Source organism: Cavia porcellus, unplaced genomic scaffold, assembly GCF_034190915.1.
Source record: "Cavia porcellus strain 051 isolate PalLab524CR breed Dunkin Hartley unplaced genomic scaffold, mCavPor4.1 scaffold_25, whole genome shotgun sequence".
Taxonomy (NCBI): domain Eukaryota; kingdom Metazoa; phylum Chordata; class Mammalia; order Rodentia; family Caviidae; genus Cavia; species Cavia porcellus.
The window spans coordinates 15,966,785-15,985,499 of record NW_026947508.1 but is presented as its reverse complement, the minus strand read 5'-3'; the positions used below and the strand labels follow the sequence as shown (position 1 = coordinate 15,985,499).

At 53.3% G+C, this 18,715-nt stretch overlaps 1 protein-coding gene across 2 annotated transcripts in view; it reads left to right on the top strand.

Moving 5' to 3' along the window:
• The window catches only part of Ece1 (endothelin converting enzyme 1), a 92,291-nt gene that overhangs the window by 62,603 nt on the left and 10,973 nt on the right, over window positions 1-18,715 (top strand). For both annotated transcript variants that reach the window (XM_005004318.4, XM_005004317.4), the window contains exons 5-13: window positions 2,166-2,287; window positions 3,407-3,553; window positions 4,765-4,830; window positions 5,582-5,773; window positions 9,420-9,562; window positions 11,340-11,454; window positions 15,598-15,708; window positions 16,767-16,865; window positions 17,417-17,494. In XM_005004318.4, the coding sequence (XP_005004375.2) occupies window positions 2,166-2,287; window positions 3,407-3,553; window positions 4,765-4,830; window positions 5,582-5,773; window positions 9,420-9,562; window positions 11,340-11,454; window positions 15,598-15,708; window positions 16,767-16,865; window positions 17,417-17,494 (1,073 nt within the window). The remainder of the gene's footprint in view (window positions 1-2,165; window positions 2,288-3,406; window positions 3,554-4,764; window positions 4,831-5,581; window positions 5,774-9,419; window positions 9,563-11,339; window positions 11,455-15,597; window positions 15,709-16,766; window positions 16,866-17,416; window positions 17,495-18,715) is intronic.

Sequence of the window (18,715 nt, the reverse complement as noted above, 5' to 3'; positions counted from 1 at the left end):
TCTGCCCTCGAGCCAGTACACAGAGCGCCTTTCCGTACACTGGCCCTGGCATTTCAGGGTCATGGCCAGAACCAGATGTGGACAGCAAGACACAGCTTCCGACACGTGGCAAGCATTGATGGTTCTCCTGCTCTCCCTCCATAGAAGTGAGGCCCCTAGAGTGGGAACTCCCCCTTAAACTCCAAGATTTGTTTCCTGAGTCTGAGGAACCAGCTCTCCCCATTTCCGCTCTCACTCAGCGGAGGACCTGGAGAACATATGGATGTTTCCAGGGCTCTGCAGCACAACAGCCTGTGGTCACTGCAGCCCCCAGCTTCAGGCCTTCTGCCTCTGAATCTCCCTCCACACCGGCGCTGGTCCTGGGCTGTCTTTTTGACTTCAAAGACACTGGGCCTTGATGCACTCTGACCAGAGACGGCCATGGTGCTACTTATGCGTTAAAACCAAGGGACAGCAAACTCTCTGCGGTGAGGACTGGGAAATCTGGGTAAAGACTAGATAGGAAGTGACTCATGCCCTTGGCACAAAGTGGCATCAACAAATTTATTCAAACAGCATGCCCTTTTATGTCCCCTTCCTTGGCCCCATTCTCTCCTGCTCTCCTAAGCAATGGCTTCATTCTTAGCTGGTGAACATCTTTCCATCTTTGAGATGCAGCTTAAATTGCCTCCTTGGAAGCCCCGACCTCTGCCTAGTCCTACAATCAAGCAGGGTGACTTTTCTCTGTTGGAAGACTTTGCATTATTCAGAGCATGTTTGTGTCTTGTGAGTGTTCCTTTGCATATCTGTGTCCACTGTTGGACTCTGAGCTCTTGGGGGCAGGAAGCAAGTTTTATTTTTGTCTCTAAAACTCAGTGCCCAGCCTAGTGCCAGGCACCTGGCAGGAGTCCAGAATGCAGAGCACTTTCTGGAATGAACATCTTAGAAGAGGCTTTGGGTCACTGAGAAGGCCTAGAAGCCAAGCCAGGGTTTAACAGGGTTGGATGCAGGAACCTTGTAGGGACATGGATGTTGTCCTTTATGTCTCCAGAGTTTGCACCCTGGCTGGCACAGGGTAGGTGTCTGGGACCCGGGGAATCTGGTGTGGTCTGAGGCAGGCACAGGATCCCCAGAACATAGTAGGTGCTTTGAGGCCCACAGCAGCTGGCAATAGTTCCCTCCATCCAGTGTAGATGGGAACCTCCCATGCTGGCTGCATTCAGGATCTAAGCCTACATCAGGTGACATCTGAGCCGGGTGCTAAGAAGGGGATGGGTGAGGAGGTATCCTGGGCGTCATAGAAGCTCTGTGAACATCAGGATGGATAAGAGGCTGCTAGCCCAGCTTGGGGTGGGAGGAGGAGGGAGTGGATAACAGTCCTTTGAGTCATCTGTAAATCTGGCGACCATGCCTGGCCCTTGCAAGGAGGAAATGGAAAGTCCATTTATAAAGAAGCCTTTTAAGCTTTATCCAACTCGTCTTTTTTTTCACAAGAAAGATCAGCTGGGCTCTGAAAATCATGGCGAGCCTCCACGCCACGCATCAGGCAGAGGGCTCAGTGCACACATTGGCTGTCAGGGAGCTGACGCTTTTGCTGAGTGGGCATGGGCTGCTGTCTATAAGCTGGAATGGCAAGGAGAGAGAAGCCTGGGCCCCCTTTGGATGGGCAGTCAGGTGGCTTTGGGAGACCTCCAGGTCACCGGCCCAACCCAGGGACACTTGTACTCCCTGGCATTGAGCTTTTCCGGCTGCCACAGCAGCTACAGTGGCTCGTGTTTTATAGCTGAGGATATCAAGGCCCCAGGGAGTAGCCCAGGAGCCCTCAGAATCACAAACTCTAATGTGTGTGTGTGTGTGTACTGCTAGGAATTGAACCCAGGGCCTTATGCATGCTAGGCCATCACTCTGTCATTCAGCTGTGCCCCAGCCCTTTTTGTTTTGAAAGCAGGTGTCACTAAGTGGCCCAGGCTAGCCTAGAACTTGTGATTTTTCTGTTTTGGCCTCCGGAGTAGCTGGGATATAGCTGTGTAACATCATGTCCAGCAAAGTTTTCAGAAATACTTCTAAATGCATATGACTTTTTCAGTTGTTTTCTCTTTTGCAGTGTTAGTGATTAAACTCTCGGCCTCATGCATGCTTGGCAAATGCTCTACCACTGAACTATGTTCTGCTATCGCTTATTCTAGAAAATTCCACAGCCAGCGTGAGTGAGGCAGAGAGAAAGGCCCAAGTATACTACCGAGCGTGTATGAACGAAACCAGGATCGAGGAGCTGAGGGCCAAGCCCCTGATGGAGCTGATTGAGAAGGTAGGTCCCTGGGGCAGGCTTGGCAGCTCCTCCTACCCACCCGTCTGGCTCTGCCCCAGCTCTCGGCCCCACTGGGGCTCAGCCACCTCATGCCCCGCCAAAGCGAGGAGCCCGTCTGTCTGCCGTGTGTGTTGGGGGGCCTGTCCTGGCGTGAGTGTGTCTGTGTGGGTGGGGCTGTGTTGTGTGTTATGTGTTGGCTGTGTGTCGGCTTCTGTTGGGACGTCTGTCTCTGTGTATGTCTGTTGGTGCATCTGTGTCAGGCCCAGGAACATGCTCACAGGAATTCTTCCTCTCCATGCTGTTCCCTTCTCCACGCGCTGAAGGGTGTTTGTGTGTGTATGTAGAGAGTTGTGTGTTGCTCCCGAAGCTCCCAGACTCTTGGGCCAGATGGTGCTCCAAGTCACAGTCAGGAGGCCCCTGTTGCTCAAGGCCTCTCCTTACACCAGGGCAGCGGGAAGACTCCTTCCTTCTCCTGGGCACATCCCCGTCAGGCGGGAGGGCTGCCCCCGGCTGGCCCAGCTGCCTGGCATGACCAAGGTGGGCATGCGTGTGTTCTGGCTGCCCTGTGCTCCCTTGAAGGCCCGGCCTCCTGGCTTGTCCACAGGAAGGTCTTGCAGCAGAATTGGTGGCCACAGGCACTGGGACTGTCCTAGTCCCTCCTCTCTGGTCCAGGCCACCTGTGCCAGTGTGTGCCATGCCAGGGAGGTTCAATGCAGTTACGAAAAGTCCCAACTTTGAGAGGGACTAAAGTGAACCATAGATAAAGCTTTTTTCAAAATATGGAGCGCCTCCCCCAATAAACACAATTAAATTGTGTCTTCCTAGTAATTACATTCACGTGATCAGTTTTTAAAAAGTAAACAGGGTACAGAGCAAAGTCTCTTCCCAGCCCCACCCCAACCCTCCGGAGAGCAGTACCACAGATTCATTGCCTCCACTAGTGAGGCTCCAGCTCAGCTCAAAAACCCCGAGTGAAGACTGTCCTGTCATTTGCCCTGGACACCTCAGAAGGTCAGGTGGCTACTCGGGGGCACAGAGCAAGGTGGCTGCAGAGCCAGAATTTGCATACAGGCCTCGCAGCCACCACATCCCCTCCCAACCTGCTGTCCCTCCCCACAGCTCGGTGGCTGGAACATCACAGGTCCCTGGGCCAAGGACAACTTCCAGGACACCCTGCAGGTGGTCACTGCCCACTACCGCACCTCCCCCTTTTTCTCCGTCTACGTCAGTGCTGACTCCAAGAACTCCAACAGCAACGTGATCCAGGTGAGCAGCCTGGAGCCCAGAAGAGCACGGGGCACAGCCTCTTTCTTTAAAAGTACGATGAGTGCCGGCTGGGGTGGTGGCGGCACTGGGCTCAGTGCAGGCTCTGATCTTTCTGCCAGTCCCGGGTTGAGGTTTTTGCAAGCAAGAGACTCTGCGGGTGCAGGCTGCCGTGCGATCCGTGGCCCACTGTAGACTCCAGAGGGGATGTAAGATATCAGATCGCAGCCACAGTGGAAGCCACTTCGGCTCCCCACTTTAGCCTTGGGCCTTTGTGGCTCTGTTTAGAACAGTACTGCAGCTGGGGGAGGTGGTGCACACCTGTAACCCCAGCTGTCTGGGAAGCTGAGACAAGAGAATCTCAAATTCAGCCGCAAGCTGGGCAGTTTAGCAACTTTGATGAGACTTTATCTGAAAACAAAAAATAAAAAAGAGCTGGGGATGTAGCTTAGTGCAAAGACCAGAATAACACACACACACACACACACACACACACACGCAGTACTGCATCCATATCTCCCTGGCAGAGCCCACCCCAGCCTGAGGATCAGCACAGAGAGGGGAGCTCCTAAACTGGGAGTCGTGAAGGCTGAATTCCTAGCCTATCTTTGTCAGTCACCCGCTATGTGACCTTAGACAAGTAGCTCAACCTTTCTGAGCTACAATTTCCTCATCAACCAAATGAGCTGTAACAGCAGTGCGGTATCTCAAGGTGAAGCCAGAAGGCTCCAACAGTAGCTATCAGAACTGACCCTCTCTTACCTACCCAGCATCCCGGGGACCCTTTACCAGCAGGGTCTCCTTGAATCTTCAGCTCACTTACTTGCCAGATGTAGAATCTGCAGATCAGAAAGGTTAAGTAACTTGGCCCCTGTCAGACAGCTTGTGGTGGCTCCCAACCACCCGGCTGCTGCTTGGTGAAATAGTTGTGCTCCGCCAAGGCCCCGAAGTGCCTGAAAAGGAGGGAGGCTCTGTCCAGCCCTTTAAAAGGGCCCAGCATCCCTGTAGCTGACCCTGTGTTTGAACAGGAGCATATCTGTCCGTTCTCTGGATGGAGTCCATCAGTGACTTTAGCTACCAGCTTGTTGTGCTGGGATCCAAGCTGGCCTCCTCGTGCCATGTGCCAGTGCCTCCCCTGCAGGCGGAGAGTGTGCAGTGGGCACCCGCATGGGGACATCCAGGGGACTCCCTCTCACTGCCACCGTCCTCTCCAGGTGGACCAGTCTGGCCTGGGCTTGCCCTCCAGAGACTATTACCTGAACAAAACTGAAAATGAGAAGGTGAGTGTGCTCCCCAGAGTACTGCATGGACCTCCCTGCCCTGCTGTGAGTATTCCCAGGTGTCCACCTCCAGCACACCTCAAGGAGCACAGCAGTGTCTGTTTCCTCATGTGACAGGCGGCCCTGGGCAGGAGAGGGATGCCCTAGGCTGACTGGATCATGTTCAGACATTGTGGGCACAAGGGAGAGGGGATAGGTGTCATTCGTCCCCATTCTAGAGAGAGGCCACAGTGACAGCCACCACCATTGGAGGGTTCTAGACCTTTGTGTACAGTGCCTCTAATCCTCCCGCTAGTGCTCTACCTAGGGAAGTTCTCTGAGATGTTCTGGGGGTGTGGTCTGAGAAATAGGGGCGTCCCAAAGCAGCAAGATGACCCAGGATAACGCACTGAAAGATGGGGTCCCGATGGCAGTAACCAGCCAACCTGGGGAACATGTGGGAATGCAGAGGTGTTTGAGCTTTATCCTTAAGGCTGTGGGCAACCAGCAAGCAGAGAGCCCCAAAACCATTGTCAGGGCTGGGGATGAGGCTCAGTGGTAGAGCACCTCTGGACTGCCCAAGGCCCTGGGTCCCATCCTCAGCATCTTCCCAAAAATATCTTGAAGCTGCATTTCCAGCAGGTCCCTGGGTGAAGTACAACCCTTGGCCCCAAGTCCTGGGCTATAGTCAGGCCTGTCCTGCCCTACCTGCGCTGGCCCAGTGGGCCCCAAGTGGCAGCTACTGACCATCTTGGGGTACTGGATCTCACAGGTGCTGAACGGATACTTGAACTACATGGTCCAGCTGGGGAAGCTACTGGGCGGGGGGGATGAGGATGCCATCCGGGCCCAGATGCAGCAGATCCTGGACTTTGAGACGGCGCTGGCCAACATCACCATCCCCCAGGAGAAGCGCCGGGATGAGGAACTCATCTATCACAAAGTGACAGCTGCCGAACTGCAGGTACCTTGCGCCCTGCTGTAGAGGCTGGGCCAGCTGCTGGGCTTCAGATGGGGCCCTGAGCTAGGGGTTTGTACCCTGGGAGGAAGAATGGTGGTTAGACCCACATCACAGAGGCCACACTGAGACTCAGAGAGGCTGGGTTGAAGGCCACATAGTATTGACACCAAAACTAGGCTCCTGCCCTGCCTGCATGGGGCTGCTGTCTGTGACAGCATTCACCTGGAGACTCCCTAGTTAGTCATGACAGTAATGGCTCACGTGGGGAGCGCCTGGTCACAGTAAGAAATTAACACAAGCTGTGGGGTGTCCTTGCCTCTGTCTTTCCTGAATCAGGAGGCTAAGTGACATGGTGAGGGTCCAGGCACTACCAAGGGACAGAGGAGCCACCTTAGAACTCGGGCTTGGCTCACTGAAGCTTAGCTCCTAACCTTGTCCCTTGAGACATCCCAGAGGAGTACGTGGGAGACAGACCTGCGCTTCCGGAAGCGCGGACAAGCAAGGCTGCCCCCTGGTGGCTGCTCGAGGTGACTGCGTACGGTTCGTTCTCCTGGGCACCCCCTGCTTCTGTCCTGCCCTGGGGCTCTGGGTGCCACCAGCAGGATGGCCTCTGTTGGCACCCCTGTTTTTGTCATCAGGGAGAATGCTTGGCTAGGGGCGGAGCCTCCTGGGCTGAGGCTCTGCAACCTCTCTTCTTGCTTCTCTGCCAGCTCTGCCTTGCCCAGGCCGAGCACCAGGTCCTCCTACCCTTCATTCTCCTCTTCCATTTGACAAGTGACAGAGCCAGAGGCTCTTAGGCCTGCTCTCCTGTGCTTCCAGGCCAGTAGGGGACAGTGGGAAGCAATCACAGTCTTCCTGCAAGTGCTTTGGGCAAAAGCAGCTGGGCTCTGGGGCCAGAAGTGGTGACGGTGAGGGAAGGTAATGACAGATGCACGTTAGCCAGGCTGGCGGTGTCCCAAGGGATGCAGTGCCCAGAGGCCTAGAAGGTCCCACGGCTCGGTGCACTCCAGCAGGCTGGAGCAGTTTTCTGACTGTGCCCAGCCTATTCTATGCGGGCGGCTCCCCCTGCTGGGTCCTCCCTGGCAGCAGTGCGGTGGGGAGAGAGGCACGGCCTTTCCTTTCTTCCACAGAAGTGGAGCACAGAAGCAATGGGGAGAGGATGCTGGAGGTCAGAAGCTGGTGGCCACAATGGGCTCCCTGCCCTGGGCTACTGTGGCACCTCCACCACTCTGGCACAAACGTCCAGTGTCATGGCCATTGTGAGGTCACGAGGAGATCTCTCAGGCTAAGATCTGTACAGCTGCGGCAAACCAAATTATGCCGCACAAATAGCATCTCTCTCGACCTCCTGGCCTCGGTGGAAAAACAGTGCCAGATGGTACCGGATGGCAGCTACAGATCTCCATAACAACCCACTGGGCACCACTCACCCTGCTACCCTGGCTCCCTGGGGACCTAAAGGGCAGCTGCCACCAGCAGCTGGAGTGCACCGAGCCGTGGGACCTTGAGCAAGTCACATACTTCACCCTTGTGAGCCCTGGCCTCCTTCCTGGCAAAATCAGCCTTTGCTTCCTCACGACGCACACCTGCTTTGTGTCAGAACCCAGAGACAGTGAGACATAGCAGCGCTCACTAGGGACAGTGGTTCAACAGGTAAACAAGTCTTGGCCCCTGAAGTCTGGCATAAGAATCTCTGCCCTGTAAGCATGGTGGTGCATGCTTGTAATACCACCACTCTGGGAGGCTGAGACGGGAACATCCCAAGTTTGAGGCCAGGCTTGGAAACTTAGTGACTTTGTGAGACCTTCGTGAGACCTCTCAGCACTTTGGAAGGCTAAGATAGGAAGATAGCAGGTTCAAACCCAGCCTAGGCAATGAGTACCTCAGCAAGACCCTGTCACAAAATTTTAAAACTAAATAAATAAATAGGGTTGAGGTTCAGTGCAAAGCCTCTCAATCTTCACTACTGAAAAAAACAAAACAAAAAACAGTGTCTGCCTTGCCTGGCCTGCTCACGGAGTGCAAGGGTTAGGACAGGCACAGGACAGGGCCAGTAGAAGCATAATATCATAATTTTTATTCCTTCACGACCTGAGGTGCAGGCCAGGTTCAAGTTAATTTGATCATTGCATTCTGAGACAGAAAATGTCTCACTCTCTGGTAGCTGGAGATTTGGTTTCAGCCGAATATAGTCATGAGTCAGACATCCTTCCAGTGCTGCCCTGGGACTTGCTCATTCCTTTCCGTACCACCACGTCTGACCAGAGCCTGAGTTTTAGACCCCCACCTCATTACCCGTGACCTCGGGCAGGTCACCTTACCCCATCTGCAGATTCAGCCTCTGTTAAGGGGGGCATGCTTTGCTCACTAAGGGACTCTGTGTTTCACCAACAGGCTGTGGATTGATCTGATATTAGAGATTGACCTTGCATTATTGTCTTCCATAAATGCTTCTCTCGCTTTCTTTATTTTTCTTACATTTTTTCCCTCTTTCAGGAAATCAGAGAACACAATTTGAAACTCATCAGGGCCAGGGCCACTCTAGGAAGACATGACTGTGAAGATTAACATTGATGGATTTCTTGCTAAATGACAGGTGCCCACCCAAGTGATTGGCATATACAGGCATCTTTGCTAAAACGCAGTGTAGGTAGCCCTGAAAAGATTCACATTCTGTAAAACTGCACACTAAGAATAACAGGACTCGGGAATGTACAGAACACGGAGAGCAGAGGCTGGGGCAGGCGTTCCAAGTTGTAAGGCTCTGCTCGAGGACATTTGCTACATGAGAGAAGCCAGCAACCAGACAGATACTATGCGATGTCACTTATATGAGGTTCCCAGAGTAATGAAACTCACAGAAGTTGAGACAGAATATAGGATGATTGTTTGCAGGGGCCGAGGGTAGGGCAGGTGAGACTAGAGCTTTGTTTTGTTTCTGCAGTACTGGGGACGAACCCAGAGCTTCACACAGAATCGTTGTCCAGGCTAGAACTTGGGATCCCCTTCCTCAGCCTCCCAAGTGACACGGCTTCAGCCACCAGGCCTGCTATGTATGCAGGGGCTGAGCAGGAGGCTTCTTCCTCTTACTGCAGGTTCTCTTCGACTTTTGCTTTTCTGGCTCCCAGGCCACACCCGCAGTTTATACTCGGGGCTGCGCTCCTCCCCGAAGGCACCCGATGCTACAAGAGCTCCCATTAAGCAGAACAGACTGCGAGGGCTGTTGTGACCTTCGCAGTAACCCGTGCCTAGGTTCTGTTCGCATGGGGCTTCCCGTTTCTAGATGAGGTGCCGAGGCACAGAGGGGCTTATTAAACTGACTGCAGTAACTGACAGAAATAGCAGTAAGCAGAGAGCTGGAATCAGGCAGTCTGGCTCTGGATCCCTAACCGAGAGGCCTGCTGGAGCCTCGTCCTCCTCGGAACCTGGAATCACACAGGCAGGGCGCAGTGAGCAGGGGCTGTCTGTTCCCTTAAGCCCTCTTAGTCCCACGTCAAGTTTGAAACGCCGCCGATGTCTGGTTCCTTAGGCTGCTGCCCTCAGCATCCCTGCCATTAGGGCAGCCTCTGCCTGCCCCACCCCACCTTGTCCTTGTCCAAGGGCAGAAGGCACAATGACGCCAGCATCCCCTTGTCCCCTCCCCTTGCAGACCTTGGCGCCTGCCATCAACTGGCTGCCCTTTCTGAACACCATCTTCTACCCCGTGGAGATCAACGAGTCCGAGCCTATTGTGGTCTACGACAAGGAGTACCTCGAGCAGGTCTCCACCCTCATCAACACCACCGACAAATGGTAAGGGGGCACGGAGGCCGGGGATGGCCGAGCAGGTGGCCATCCGCTCAGACAGGATGGGCGGGGCAGCAGATGACAAATCGAATCTGGAAAATGGGCTCTGGATGGGCCTTGATGAAGGGCAGAAAGGCATCCTGATTATAAGCACAAGTTCCAATCCTGGCTCCTCTCCTGGCAGCGCTATAGTCTCAGGCAAGTTTCTTTTCCTTTCTCAGAGTCATTTCTTCATCCATAAAACAGGGGTGCAAATAGCACCCACCATTAGGGCAGCTGCAAGTGAAATAAGCCATGCAAGGGATTTTAACACAATGCCTGACTCAGAATAGGACTCATAAATGTGATGTCTCAAAAAAATAATTTTTGTACTCAGGCCCTTGTGCTTATCAGGCAGACACTGGACCACTGAGCTATATTCCTGGCCCATTAAAAATTTTTCTGAGGGCTGGGGATTTAGCTCAGCGGCATAAGCGACTGCCTGGCAAGCTCGAGGTCATGAGTTCGATCCCTGAAACCAAAATAAAAAATTTTTTTTCTGAGGCATGGTCTCACTATGTAAATCAAGTTGGTCTTTTTTTTTTTTTTTTTTTTTTTAATTTTTTTTTCTTTTTCTTTTTTATTGGTACCAGGGATCGAACTCACGACTGCCTGCTTGCAAGGCAGGTGCTTATGCCGCTGAGCTAAATCCCCAGCCCCCCCATCAAGTTGGTCTTGAACTCGCTTTGTAGCGAGTATGCAGGCCTCAAACTTGTGGTGATCCTCCTGCCTCAGCCTCCCAAGGGCTGGGATTACAGGTGTGCACACCATTCCCTGCATGATATTTTTTTTTTTAGTTTTAAAGACTTATACTGATGCTGAAAATCATAAAAAAGTAGGAAAAAATTTCAGATCAACGCTACTCTGGATCATATAGGATGAGTATGTTTTTGTGTGTGCATCTGTAGAGAAGCAACATGGTGGAGTGGTTTCTAACATGTGGATCTTTTCTCCCACCATCATGACTAACCTTGTCACATTCCAGACAGGGTCTCCTTTGCCCTTGATTTACCATAAGCATGTTCCCTGTGTCATGCCAAACTCTGCAAACATTTTTTGTGGTTACATAGTATTCCAGAGTATAAATACAATGATTTCCTTCCCCCTTGCCCTGTTGTCAAACATTAAGGTTGGTTCCGGATGAGGCCGGGTGTTCACTGTAGTGACCATCGTCATGCTGAGGTGACTTCTTTGTAAACTCAGGGGGCAGCCACAGCCAAGTTCCCTATGCCCTGGCCTGGGGCAGGGGAGCTGCCATTCATGAAAACTTTGACCCAGCTGGCTGGAGTTTCCTCCCCACCTCCACCCTAGCACACACCATCCTAGTGAGTCCCCAAGTCCCTGAGTAGCCGCCTCACGGCACGCAGAAATTGAACAGCTTGCAGTCGCATTTATTGAGTGTCTGTGGTAACCAGGTGACTGACTGCACTAGACATCAAGGGTCATTCTTTCTGCGTTGTGTTGTGTTGTGTTGTGTTGTATTGTGTTACACACATGCAGTGCCAGGAACAGAACCAAGGGCCTTGACCCTGCTGAGCAAGCACTCTGCCTACCTCTGCGCAATGTGCCCCTTCTCTGGTGGAAAACCCAGTCTTCACCCCTGAGGGGCTTGCATCAGTGTCCTTGATGAGAAAGCAGGGACCAGCCAGGCTGGAGCAGAGCCTGGGAGGCTGCTGCGGGCCAGTGAGGGAAAGGCTGTGCAGGGTGCTTCCGAGCCAGTGGGTCCCTTGTCCCTTCTCCCCAGCCTGCTGAACAACTACATGATCTGGAACCTGGTGCGGAAAACAAGCTCCTTCCTTGACCAGCGCTTTCAAGATGCTGATGAGAAGTTCATGGAAGTCATGTACGGGACCAAAAAGGTGAGCCTGGTACTCCTGTGTATACAATATACACTTAGTGTGTATACAGTAAGCGCCTACTGTCTGCCAAGCCCTGGGCCAGGGACTTGGTACATATATATAACACATTTTGATTCCTTTTACTCCTCACCCCTTTCCTCCCCGCTCCTTCCATCTCATGGTCTGCAAAAGATCTATCCCCGTTTCCTATTGTCTTGTATTTTGTTCATTTAATGGCTATACTTTGGGTTTCTCATAAAAGAGAAACCATGGGGGCTGGGGATTTAGCTCAGCGGCATAAGCGCCTGCCTTGTAAGCAGGCAGTCGTGAGTTCAATCCCCGGTACCGATAAAAAGGAAAAAGACAAAAAAAAAAAAGAGAAACCATGCAGTATTTAAGCCTGTATGTCGTGACTTGCCCTGTGACCTGCACGCCAGTGGGGTGCTAAGAGGGGGTGACGGGAGATTAAGAAGAAACAAGGCACATACAGGAAAGCTGGGCCTGGGCGGGGCTGACTTCTCTGATAGGGGAGCAACAATAACCCAGCATGACCTGCAGTTGTCTCAAGGGGACTTTATCTGAGCTGGGTCCGCACAAGCTGCAGGGTGACGGTCACAGATGCTGTTCTGTGTGCAGAGGATTCACCTGTGTGTCTTTTACCCTCTTGGGTTATAGATGAAGAAACTGGGGCTCAGGGAGGGAAAGGCACTTGTTCACAGTTTCTTGTGAGTGGCGAGTGGGCTCGCACGCACCTCTGATTCCATGGCCCCTGCCCAGCGGGCTGTGTGTACCTCTCAGCCACAGCTCTACAGGAAGCAAACCAAAAACTGAGTTTCCTATGGCTGCTGGGGACCAAGGCAGGACCAGGGAGGAATTATTGTCCAGTAAGGACAGCTTCAGATTTGCAACAGGAAGAAGTCTAGGAGTTAGTTGCACAGCAATGTGAAATGTGAACATACCTTTATTTATTTATTTTTTTGAGACAAGATCTTGCTGTGCACGCCAAGCTGGCTTCAAACTTGTGGCAGTCTCTTGCCTCAGCCCCCTGAGTGCTGGGATTGCAGGCGGGCACCACCACACCCATCCTTGTGAACGTACTTAACACTGCTGAATTGTGCACTTTAATACGGTTGAGATGGGGTCTGGGACTGTGGCTCAGCGATGGAGCACTTTAACACATGAGGCCCCCGGTTTCACATCCAGCACCCCAAAAGAAGGAAAAGGGTGGTTAACATGCGACCCTTTATGTTACGTGGATTTTTACACAGTTTTAAAAAATGAACTCACTAGTAGAATGAGCTTCCTAAAGCCCAGTTCAGAGTGCAGGATGCTGCTGCACGCTGACCTGCAGAGTGGGCAGGACACAGGGCAGCAAGAGGGCAGCAGGGTTGCGACCCCCAGGCTGAAGTGTGGTTGGTGGGTGCTGCTTGCTGGCTTCTTAATCCAAGGCTCTCCTGCTCCTCCATGAGGCTGCTCCTGAGTGCATGCCATCCTTGGCCTGCGTGTGACCTGGGGGAGTCTTCGAACCTCTCTGAGCCTCAGTTTTCTCATCTGTAGTTTGGGAGTTTCTGACCTCATCTCACAGGACCCTTGGGACTGGCCTCTGTCCAGAAAAATGGCCATCCCGTGTCCGGCAGCAGTGCTCACGCAGTAGGGACAGAGCTTCGCTTAGGGAAACAGCATGGAATCTGGGGTCAGAGATTCTAGTGTGAAATGCTTGTCACCACCCACCTGGGCAAATCGCTCAAGTGAGGCAGGGGCTCAGTCTTCTCATCTGTGAAAAGGGGGAGTTACCACTGCCCTGGCTACCCTCTCAGTGTCAAGTCTGTCCCAAAGGCTACAGGACCCTGCATTGGCGCTTGGTCATCTGCCATTATCTGTGTATGCATTGCCGGTTTCAGCAGAGGAAGGGCCCAGCTCTAAACCCCTCTCGCCTGTCCTCGCTTAGTGGCCCCTGTATTACACTGGAAGGAGGATAGAAAGGGAAATACGGTGAGTTCAGGGCGGAGGAGACTGGCTGGTCACTCCTTCTCTTCTCAGAGGTGGCTTCCAGATGGTGGCCTTGAGATGGTGGCTTACACACTCATGCACACACACACACACATACACACTCCACTCCTTACTCCTTTTAGAGATTCTTCCCATAGCCACTTATTCCCTGAGTGACCCCTTTGGGCAAGTGATTTAACCTGTCTCTACCCCAGTTTCTTTACCTGAAAAAAAGATCAAAGAAAATCTCCACCCATACGCCTCCTATGAGCGTTTGACGGGATGGAGCTGGCACACGGTAACACCCAGCTCGTCAGCAGGCTGCTGTTGCCATGGTTATGGGTGGTGGCACGTCTGCCTCTCCTGTTGGGTGGCTGAGCATTCCAGTGGAATTCTCAAGGACAAGCCTGCTGTGTGTTCAGCTTTAGTTTCCTGAGGCCTAGCCCCGTCACGGCACAGCGGAACTGCCCAGAGAATGCATGCACTGGTGAATGAGCAGGTCCAGACACAGACACCCCAAAGACAGCAAGTAAGAACCAGGGTTCAGTCAACATGGCCTTGATCCCCCATGGAGCCTTAGAGTTCAAGTCCCAGCCACGACCTCCTCTGTGGCCAGATCCTGTGCAGATGTGTCCAGCTGTGGGCTTCCCAGCTGTGGAAGGGCAGGTGGGGAGCAGCAGGAGGCGGCCTGCCTGGGGACATGTGGCTGGGAAAGCTGGAACGAACCTGGGGAACCACACATGGAGAAGACTACTCTGCCCATCTTCCTTCCTTTTCTAGAAGAAATGTTTTTCAGTAAAACATAATACTTACAATAAAATATACAGTATTGAACTGTGTAGGTACACATGAGTTTTGACGTGAAGTTACCCATGTAACCATCACCTAACCAATACAGAGAATTGACCTGATTACCTAACATCCTCTAAGCAGAAAGTTCTCTTGTGCACCCTTCCTGCAGGTCCCCAAGTCTCCTGAGATAGAGGTGGGCACAGACAGAATCATCACTATGTGCCTGGCTGCTTGTGCTCAGCATAAGTGTGTGGAATTCGCCCCTGTTGTATCTGCGAGTAGTCCATTCCTTTCTGTTGCTAAGTAGAATGTTGCTGTATAAAAATACCACATTGTGTTTATCCATCTGCCTGCCGATGGGCATTTGGGTTGTCTGCACTTTGGAGCTGGTACAATCCAGCTGCCTTGAGCATGGGAGGTTGTTACCCAGTTCTGTGGGGCCGGGGGGACATCAGCTCTCCCTGCAGCAGGAAGGACTTCTGGGAACAGGGTCACCACTGTGGTCGCTCACACTGTCCACAGAAGGACGCCCGGGCAGGGGGACAAGTGGGCTGGAACTTTCTCAGGCATTTGGCATGCTGTGTGCTCCAGAGGTCTGCACCCTCAGACCCAATTCCGGTTCACACAGAGGTGTGCGTGGATTCATGGGGGCTCATGGGTAAGAGCAAGGACAAACCAACAGGTGGGAACCTTTCTGGGAAAGTTTCCTGCCGCTCGGGTAACTTCCTAGTGTCCTCCAGACAGCAGGACAAGGTAGGGGTCGGGAGGGCGCCTTGGTTCCTTTCTCATTGCTGAGATACAGTACCTGACACCAGAGGTCTAAGGTGGAGAGGGTTAGTTTGGCTCACAGTTCGTAGATTTCGGTCCAGCATCAGCTGGGCCAAGGCAGGGCGGCATGGCAGAGGAAAGGAGCTCACGGCGTGCTGGCGAGAAGCAGAGAGAGGGAGGAGAGCCACCCCCCACCGTCACCATGCCCCAAATCCTCCAAGCGGGCTTCACTTCCCAACGTCTGTGTAGCTATAAACCCATCGGTGGACCTAATCCACTCAAGAGTATCACATCCCGTCAGGCATGTCTGAGGCCCCCACACAGCACTTCTCCCCAGCTGTGGGACCTGGGCCAGCGACTCTCCTTGCAGAGTTTCCATTTCCCCCTCCATCCAGCAGCCTGTAGCCCCCGCCCGCGGGCGTATTTGATGGCTCAGAGTTTGCAGAGTGCCAGGTAAAGAGGCCCGGCACTGGAGAACGGCAGGGAGTGGCCCAAAATAAGTTCCCTGGGGCAGGGAAACTCCGTCTCCCTGAAATTTCGGGAAGTGCCACCTCCAAAGGGGACAGAGAGAGAGGAGGATGGGGAGCCAGTGAGTCTTTCTCTTGTATTTTCCAGACCTGCCTCCCCCGCTGGAAATTCTGCGTGAGTGACACGGAGAACAACTTGGGTTTCGCCCTGGGCCCCATGTTCGTCAAAGCGACCTTTGCTGAGGACAGCAAGAACATAGTAAGTCTCCCTCGAGGATGCAGTGGGTACAGGCCCTGACGTCCCTCCTGCAGGGGCCTCCCTGTGGTCTGCTCCAGGCCAAGAGTCGGGGGCAGCCTCGAGGTGTAGAGGATGCGAGCTACCTTTCCATTGACCCTGTGGGGTCAGTACAGCCATCTCCATCTCCAGGTCCAAGAAAGCCCCAGGGAGATAGTGACAGCATAGCTCCGGCCCAGAGGTGACCATTTTCCTACTCTGGATAACTTCTGGATAACTCTGGCCAGGCAAAGGATTATCCCACTAAGCACACCGGGACAGTCTCAGCTCAGATCCTGCCCTGTCACTGCCCTGTTGCAAGGAGGTGAAGTTAGATTCTACACATAGTGAGCCCTTGGCACAAAATAAGTACTATTTAATAGGTGGCAGCTGTGGGGTCACTGGTGGAGTTTTCGTTGCTCAGAGTGTGCACTGCACCAGCATTATGTGTCGCCGGAGGGAAGCAAACTGTGACTCAGATCTGTTCACCACTTTCCCGTAAGCAGTTGAGGAAGAATCTGGGTCAACATCATGGTCCAGAGCCCCGGGGCGCTCTCTGCTGCGTGGCTCTGCCATGACCTTCTCTCGAATCTGCCACCTTCTGACTTGGCCACAGGATTGTCACCCTCCAGAGCGGCCATTTGTCTCCAGTGTGAACTTGGCATTTCTGAAACTGCTCTTCAGAACTGAGCCCTTAATATTAAAACTCATTCTGTCCAAAAGGAATTCTGTGGTCCAGTAAGTCTGAGAGAAGCTACATTTACTAGCCAGAATCCCACATGAAAGGCGCTGACAAGTCCCACAGCAGAGACTTTTCCTGCTTTTGAGGTCGTCCCAGGTTATCTCACTACCGTTTGTGGAAGCCCAGTCTAGTCTGGCTGGAGGTTACCGTGAAGACCTGGTTCAGAAACAGGACCGGGGCTGCCCTTCGTAGCCCGAGGCTTTGAGCCAAACCTGAGTTTGGTCTGCGCCCGGTGTCTTCCCCTGGCGGGCCCCCCGCTGGTGTAGGTAAGGCCGGAGCCCAGCCCTTCCTGTCTCCCCAGGCCAGCGAGATAATCCTGGAGATCAAGAAGGCATTTGAGGAGAGCCTGAGCACCCTGAAGTGGATGGATGAAGACACCCGGAAATCAGCCAAGGAGAAGGTGAGGCATCCAGGAGCATTCAGGGAGGCTGTCCTGCCCTGGGAACTCAGTCTAGCTGGATGGAGACAGCCTGAGGTCCCTGACTTCATAGTGACTGTGCAAACGTCCCATGACGGGGCGTGCACGCATGAGGAGGGGAGCCGGGAGCCCCCCCCTGTGATAACTGCCCCACTCCCACAAAGTGGCATGAACCACGCACAGGAGCGGAGCCTCCGGGTCCCATTGTCCTCTTAAAGGCTCCTCCTGTCTGCACAGTGACATTGGGGATGCAGTATCCAGCACACTGGGGACAGATTCAAATCATAGCAGCTTCTCTTGGGGAGGTGACATCTAATAAGAGACCCGGAAGACAGATAGAGGTTAGGCAACAGGAGAATCTTCCAGAAGAAATAGGAGAGCCGTAGGCAGGCGCTGTCCCCCTGCCTCCCCCTCTGCCGCTCCTCTCCTGCCCCACCCCTACCCCGCTGACGCTGGGCCTGGAGCTGCAGAGCTGGGCCTCCAGGCCAGCATTGCTAGGTGCTCACGTCCTCCCTTGTGTCCCTCCTGTCCAGGCAGATGCCATCTACAACATGATAGGCTACCCCAACTTCATCATGGACCCCAAGGAGCTGGACAAAGTGTTCAACGACGTGAGTGGCTCCCGCCCGCCCCCTGCATCCCAGATGCTCACTCGGGAAAGGTCGAGGTGGGGCTGGGTCCGGGTGGGTTGCTGAAGGTGGCGTGGCTGTGGACATCTTGAGGTGATGGGGGTAAGGCCTGGGGGTGGGCTGGGCATGAGGAAGCCATTTTTTACTCCTTTATCTCTGGGGTCAGCTGGAAGCCCTGCCTCTCTGGAACTACCATCAGGCAATAGGCAGTGCCCATCTGGAGCACCGCTGTGGGTCCACTGGGAAAGGTCAGCTCCACTGAATGAGTGGAGGTAACGGGGTGACCAGGCGTACAGCCAGGATGTAGAGGGAGCTTAGCATGCACAAGGCCCTTGGTTCAGTCTACAATGCTGCAGGAAAAAGAGGGAGGGGAGGGGAGGGGTGGGGAGGGGAAGGGAGGGGAGGGGAGGCGAGATACAGATCCTACAAGGTGCAGGGGTGTGGGAAGAATTGATGGCTCTAAAACACCACAGTGCAGTAAAAAGTGCAGCCCTGCACAGCGCCTGCTCCCACCCCCAAGTTGCCTCCTGTTTCTGGGGTCCCTCACCACCCTCTTAGACTAAACCTGGGGAAAGAGGCAGACCAAATCCCAAGTGCCTTTTTAAGCTTAATATAGACAACAAGGGTAATTGCTACCCTTTCAGCAAATCACTCATCCTTTCAACGGATTGTGCCTTTGCCCCACATGATAAAGCACTGTCTCCTCTTATGATTGCAATGTGTGAATCCAGGCATTTCTGAAATTATAATAACCTCTCATCATGGTTATATTTAAAACCTAAGAATATTCAAAATTGCTTCTGGGAACACGAGGCTCATTCTCACGACCTCATTCCATGAGGCTAATTTAAGATGCTTCAGGGTCAGGACGCAAGATCCGGGCTCGTGGAGGTCGCCCAGGCAGTGCGCTGGGGCCAGGGTCCTCCCTGAGGGCCGGTGTTTAGCAGAGGTAGAAAGGTGTGCAGAGGATCTAGGCCAGAGCTTCACACCTGTCTAGAGGGGAAGGTGTGGTGTTGCTGCCTGAGACAGGTTCCAGCTCAGGGCTTTGCACCTGCCCTGTCCTGTGGTAGCTGCTGGCTGCCAAGGGCTGTTTTGTTAATTAAAAGTTAGGGCTGGGGATTTAAGTTCATCAACACACCTGCCTGCCTGGCAAGTGCAAGGTCATGAGTTCGATCCTCCTCCTGCCCCCCAAAAAAAGTTAAA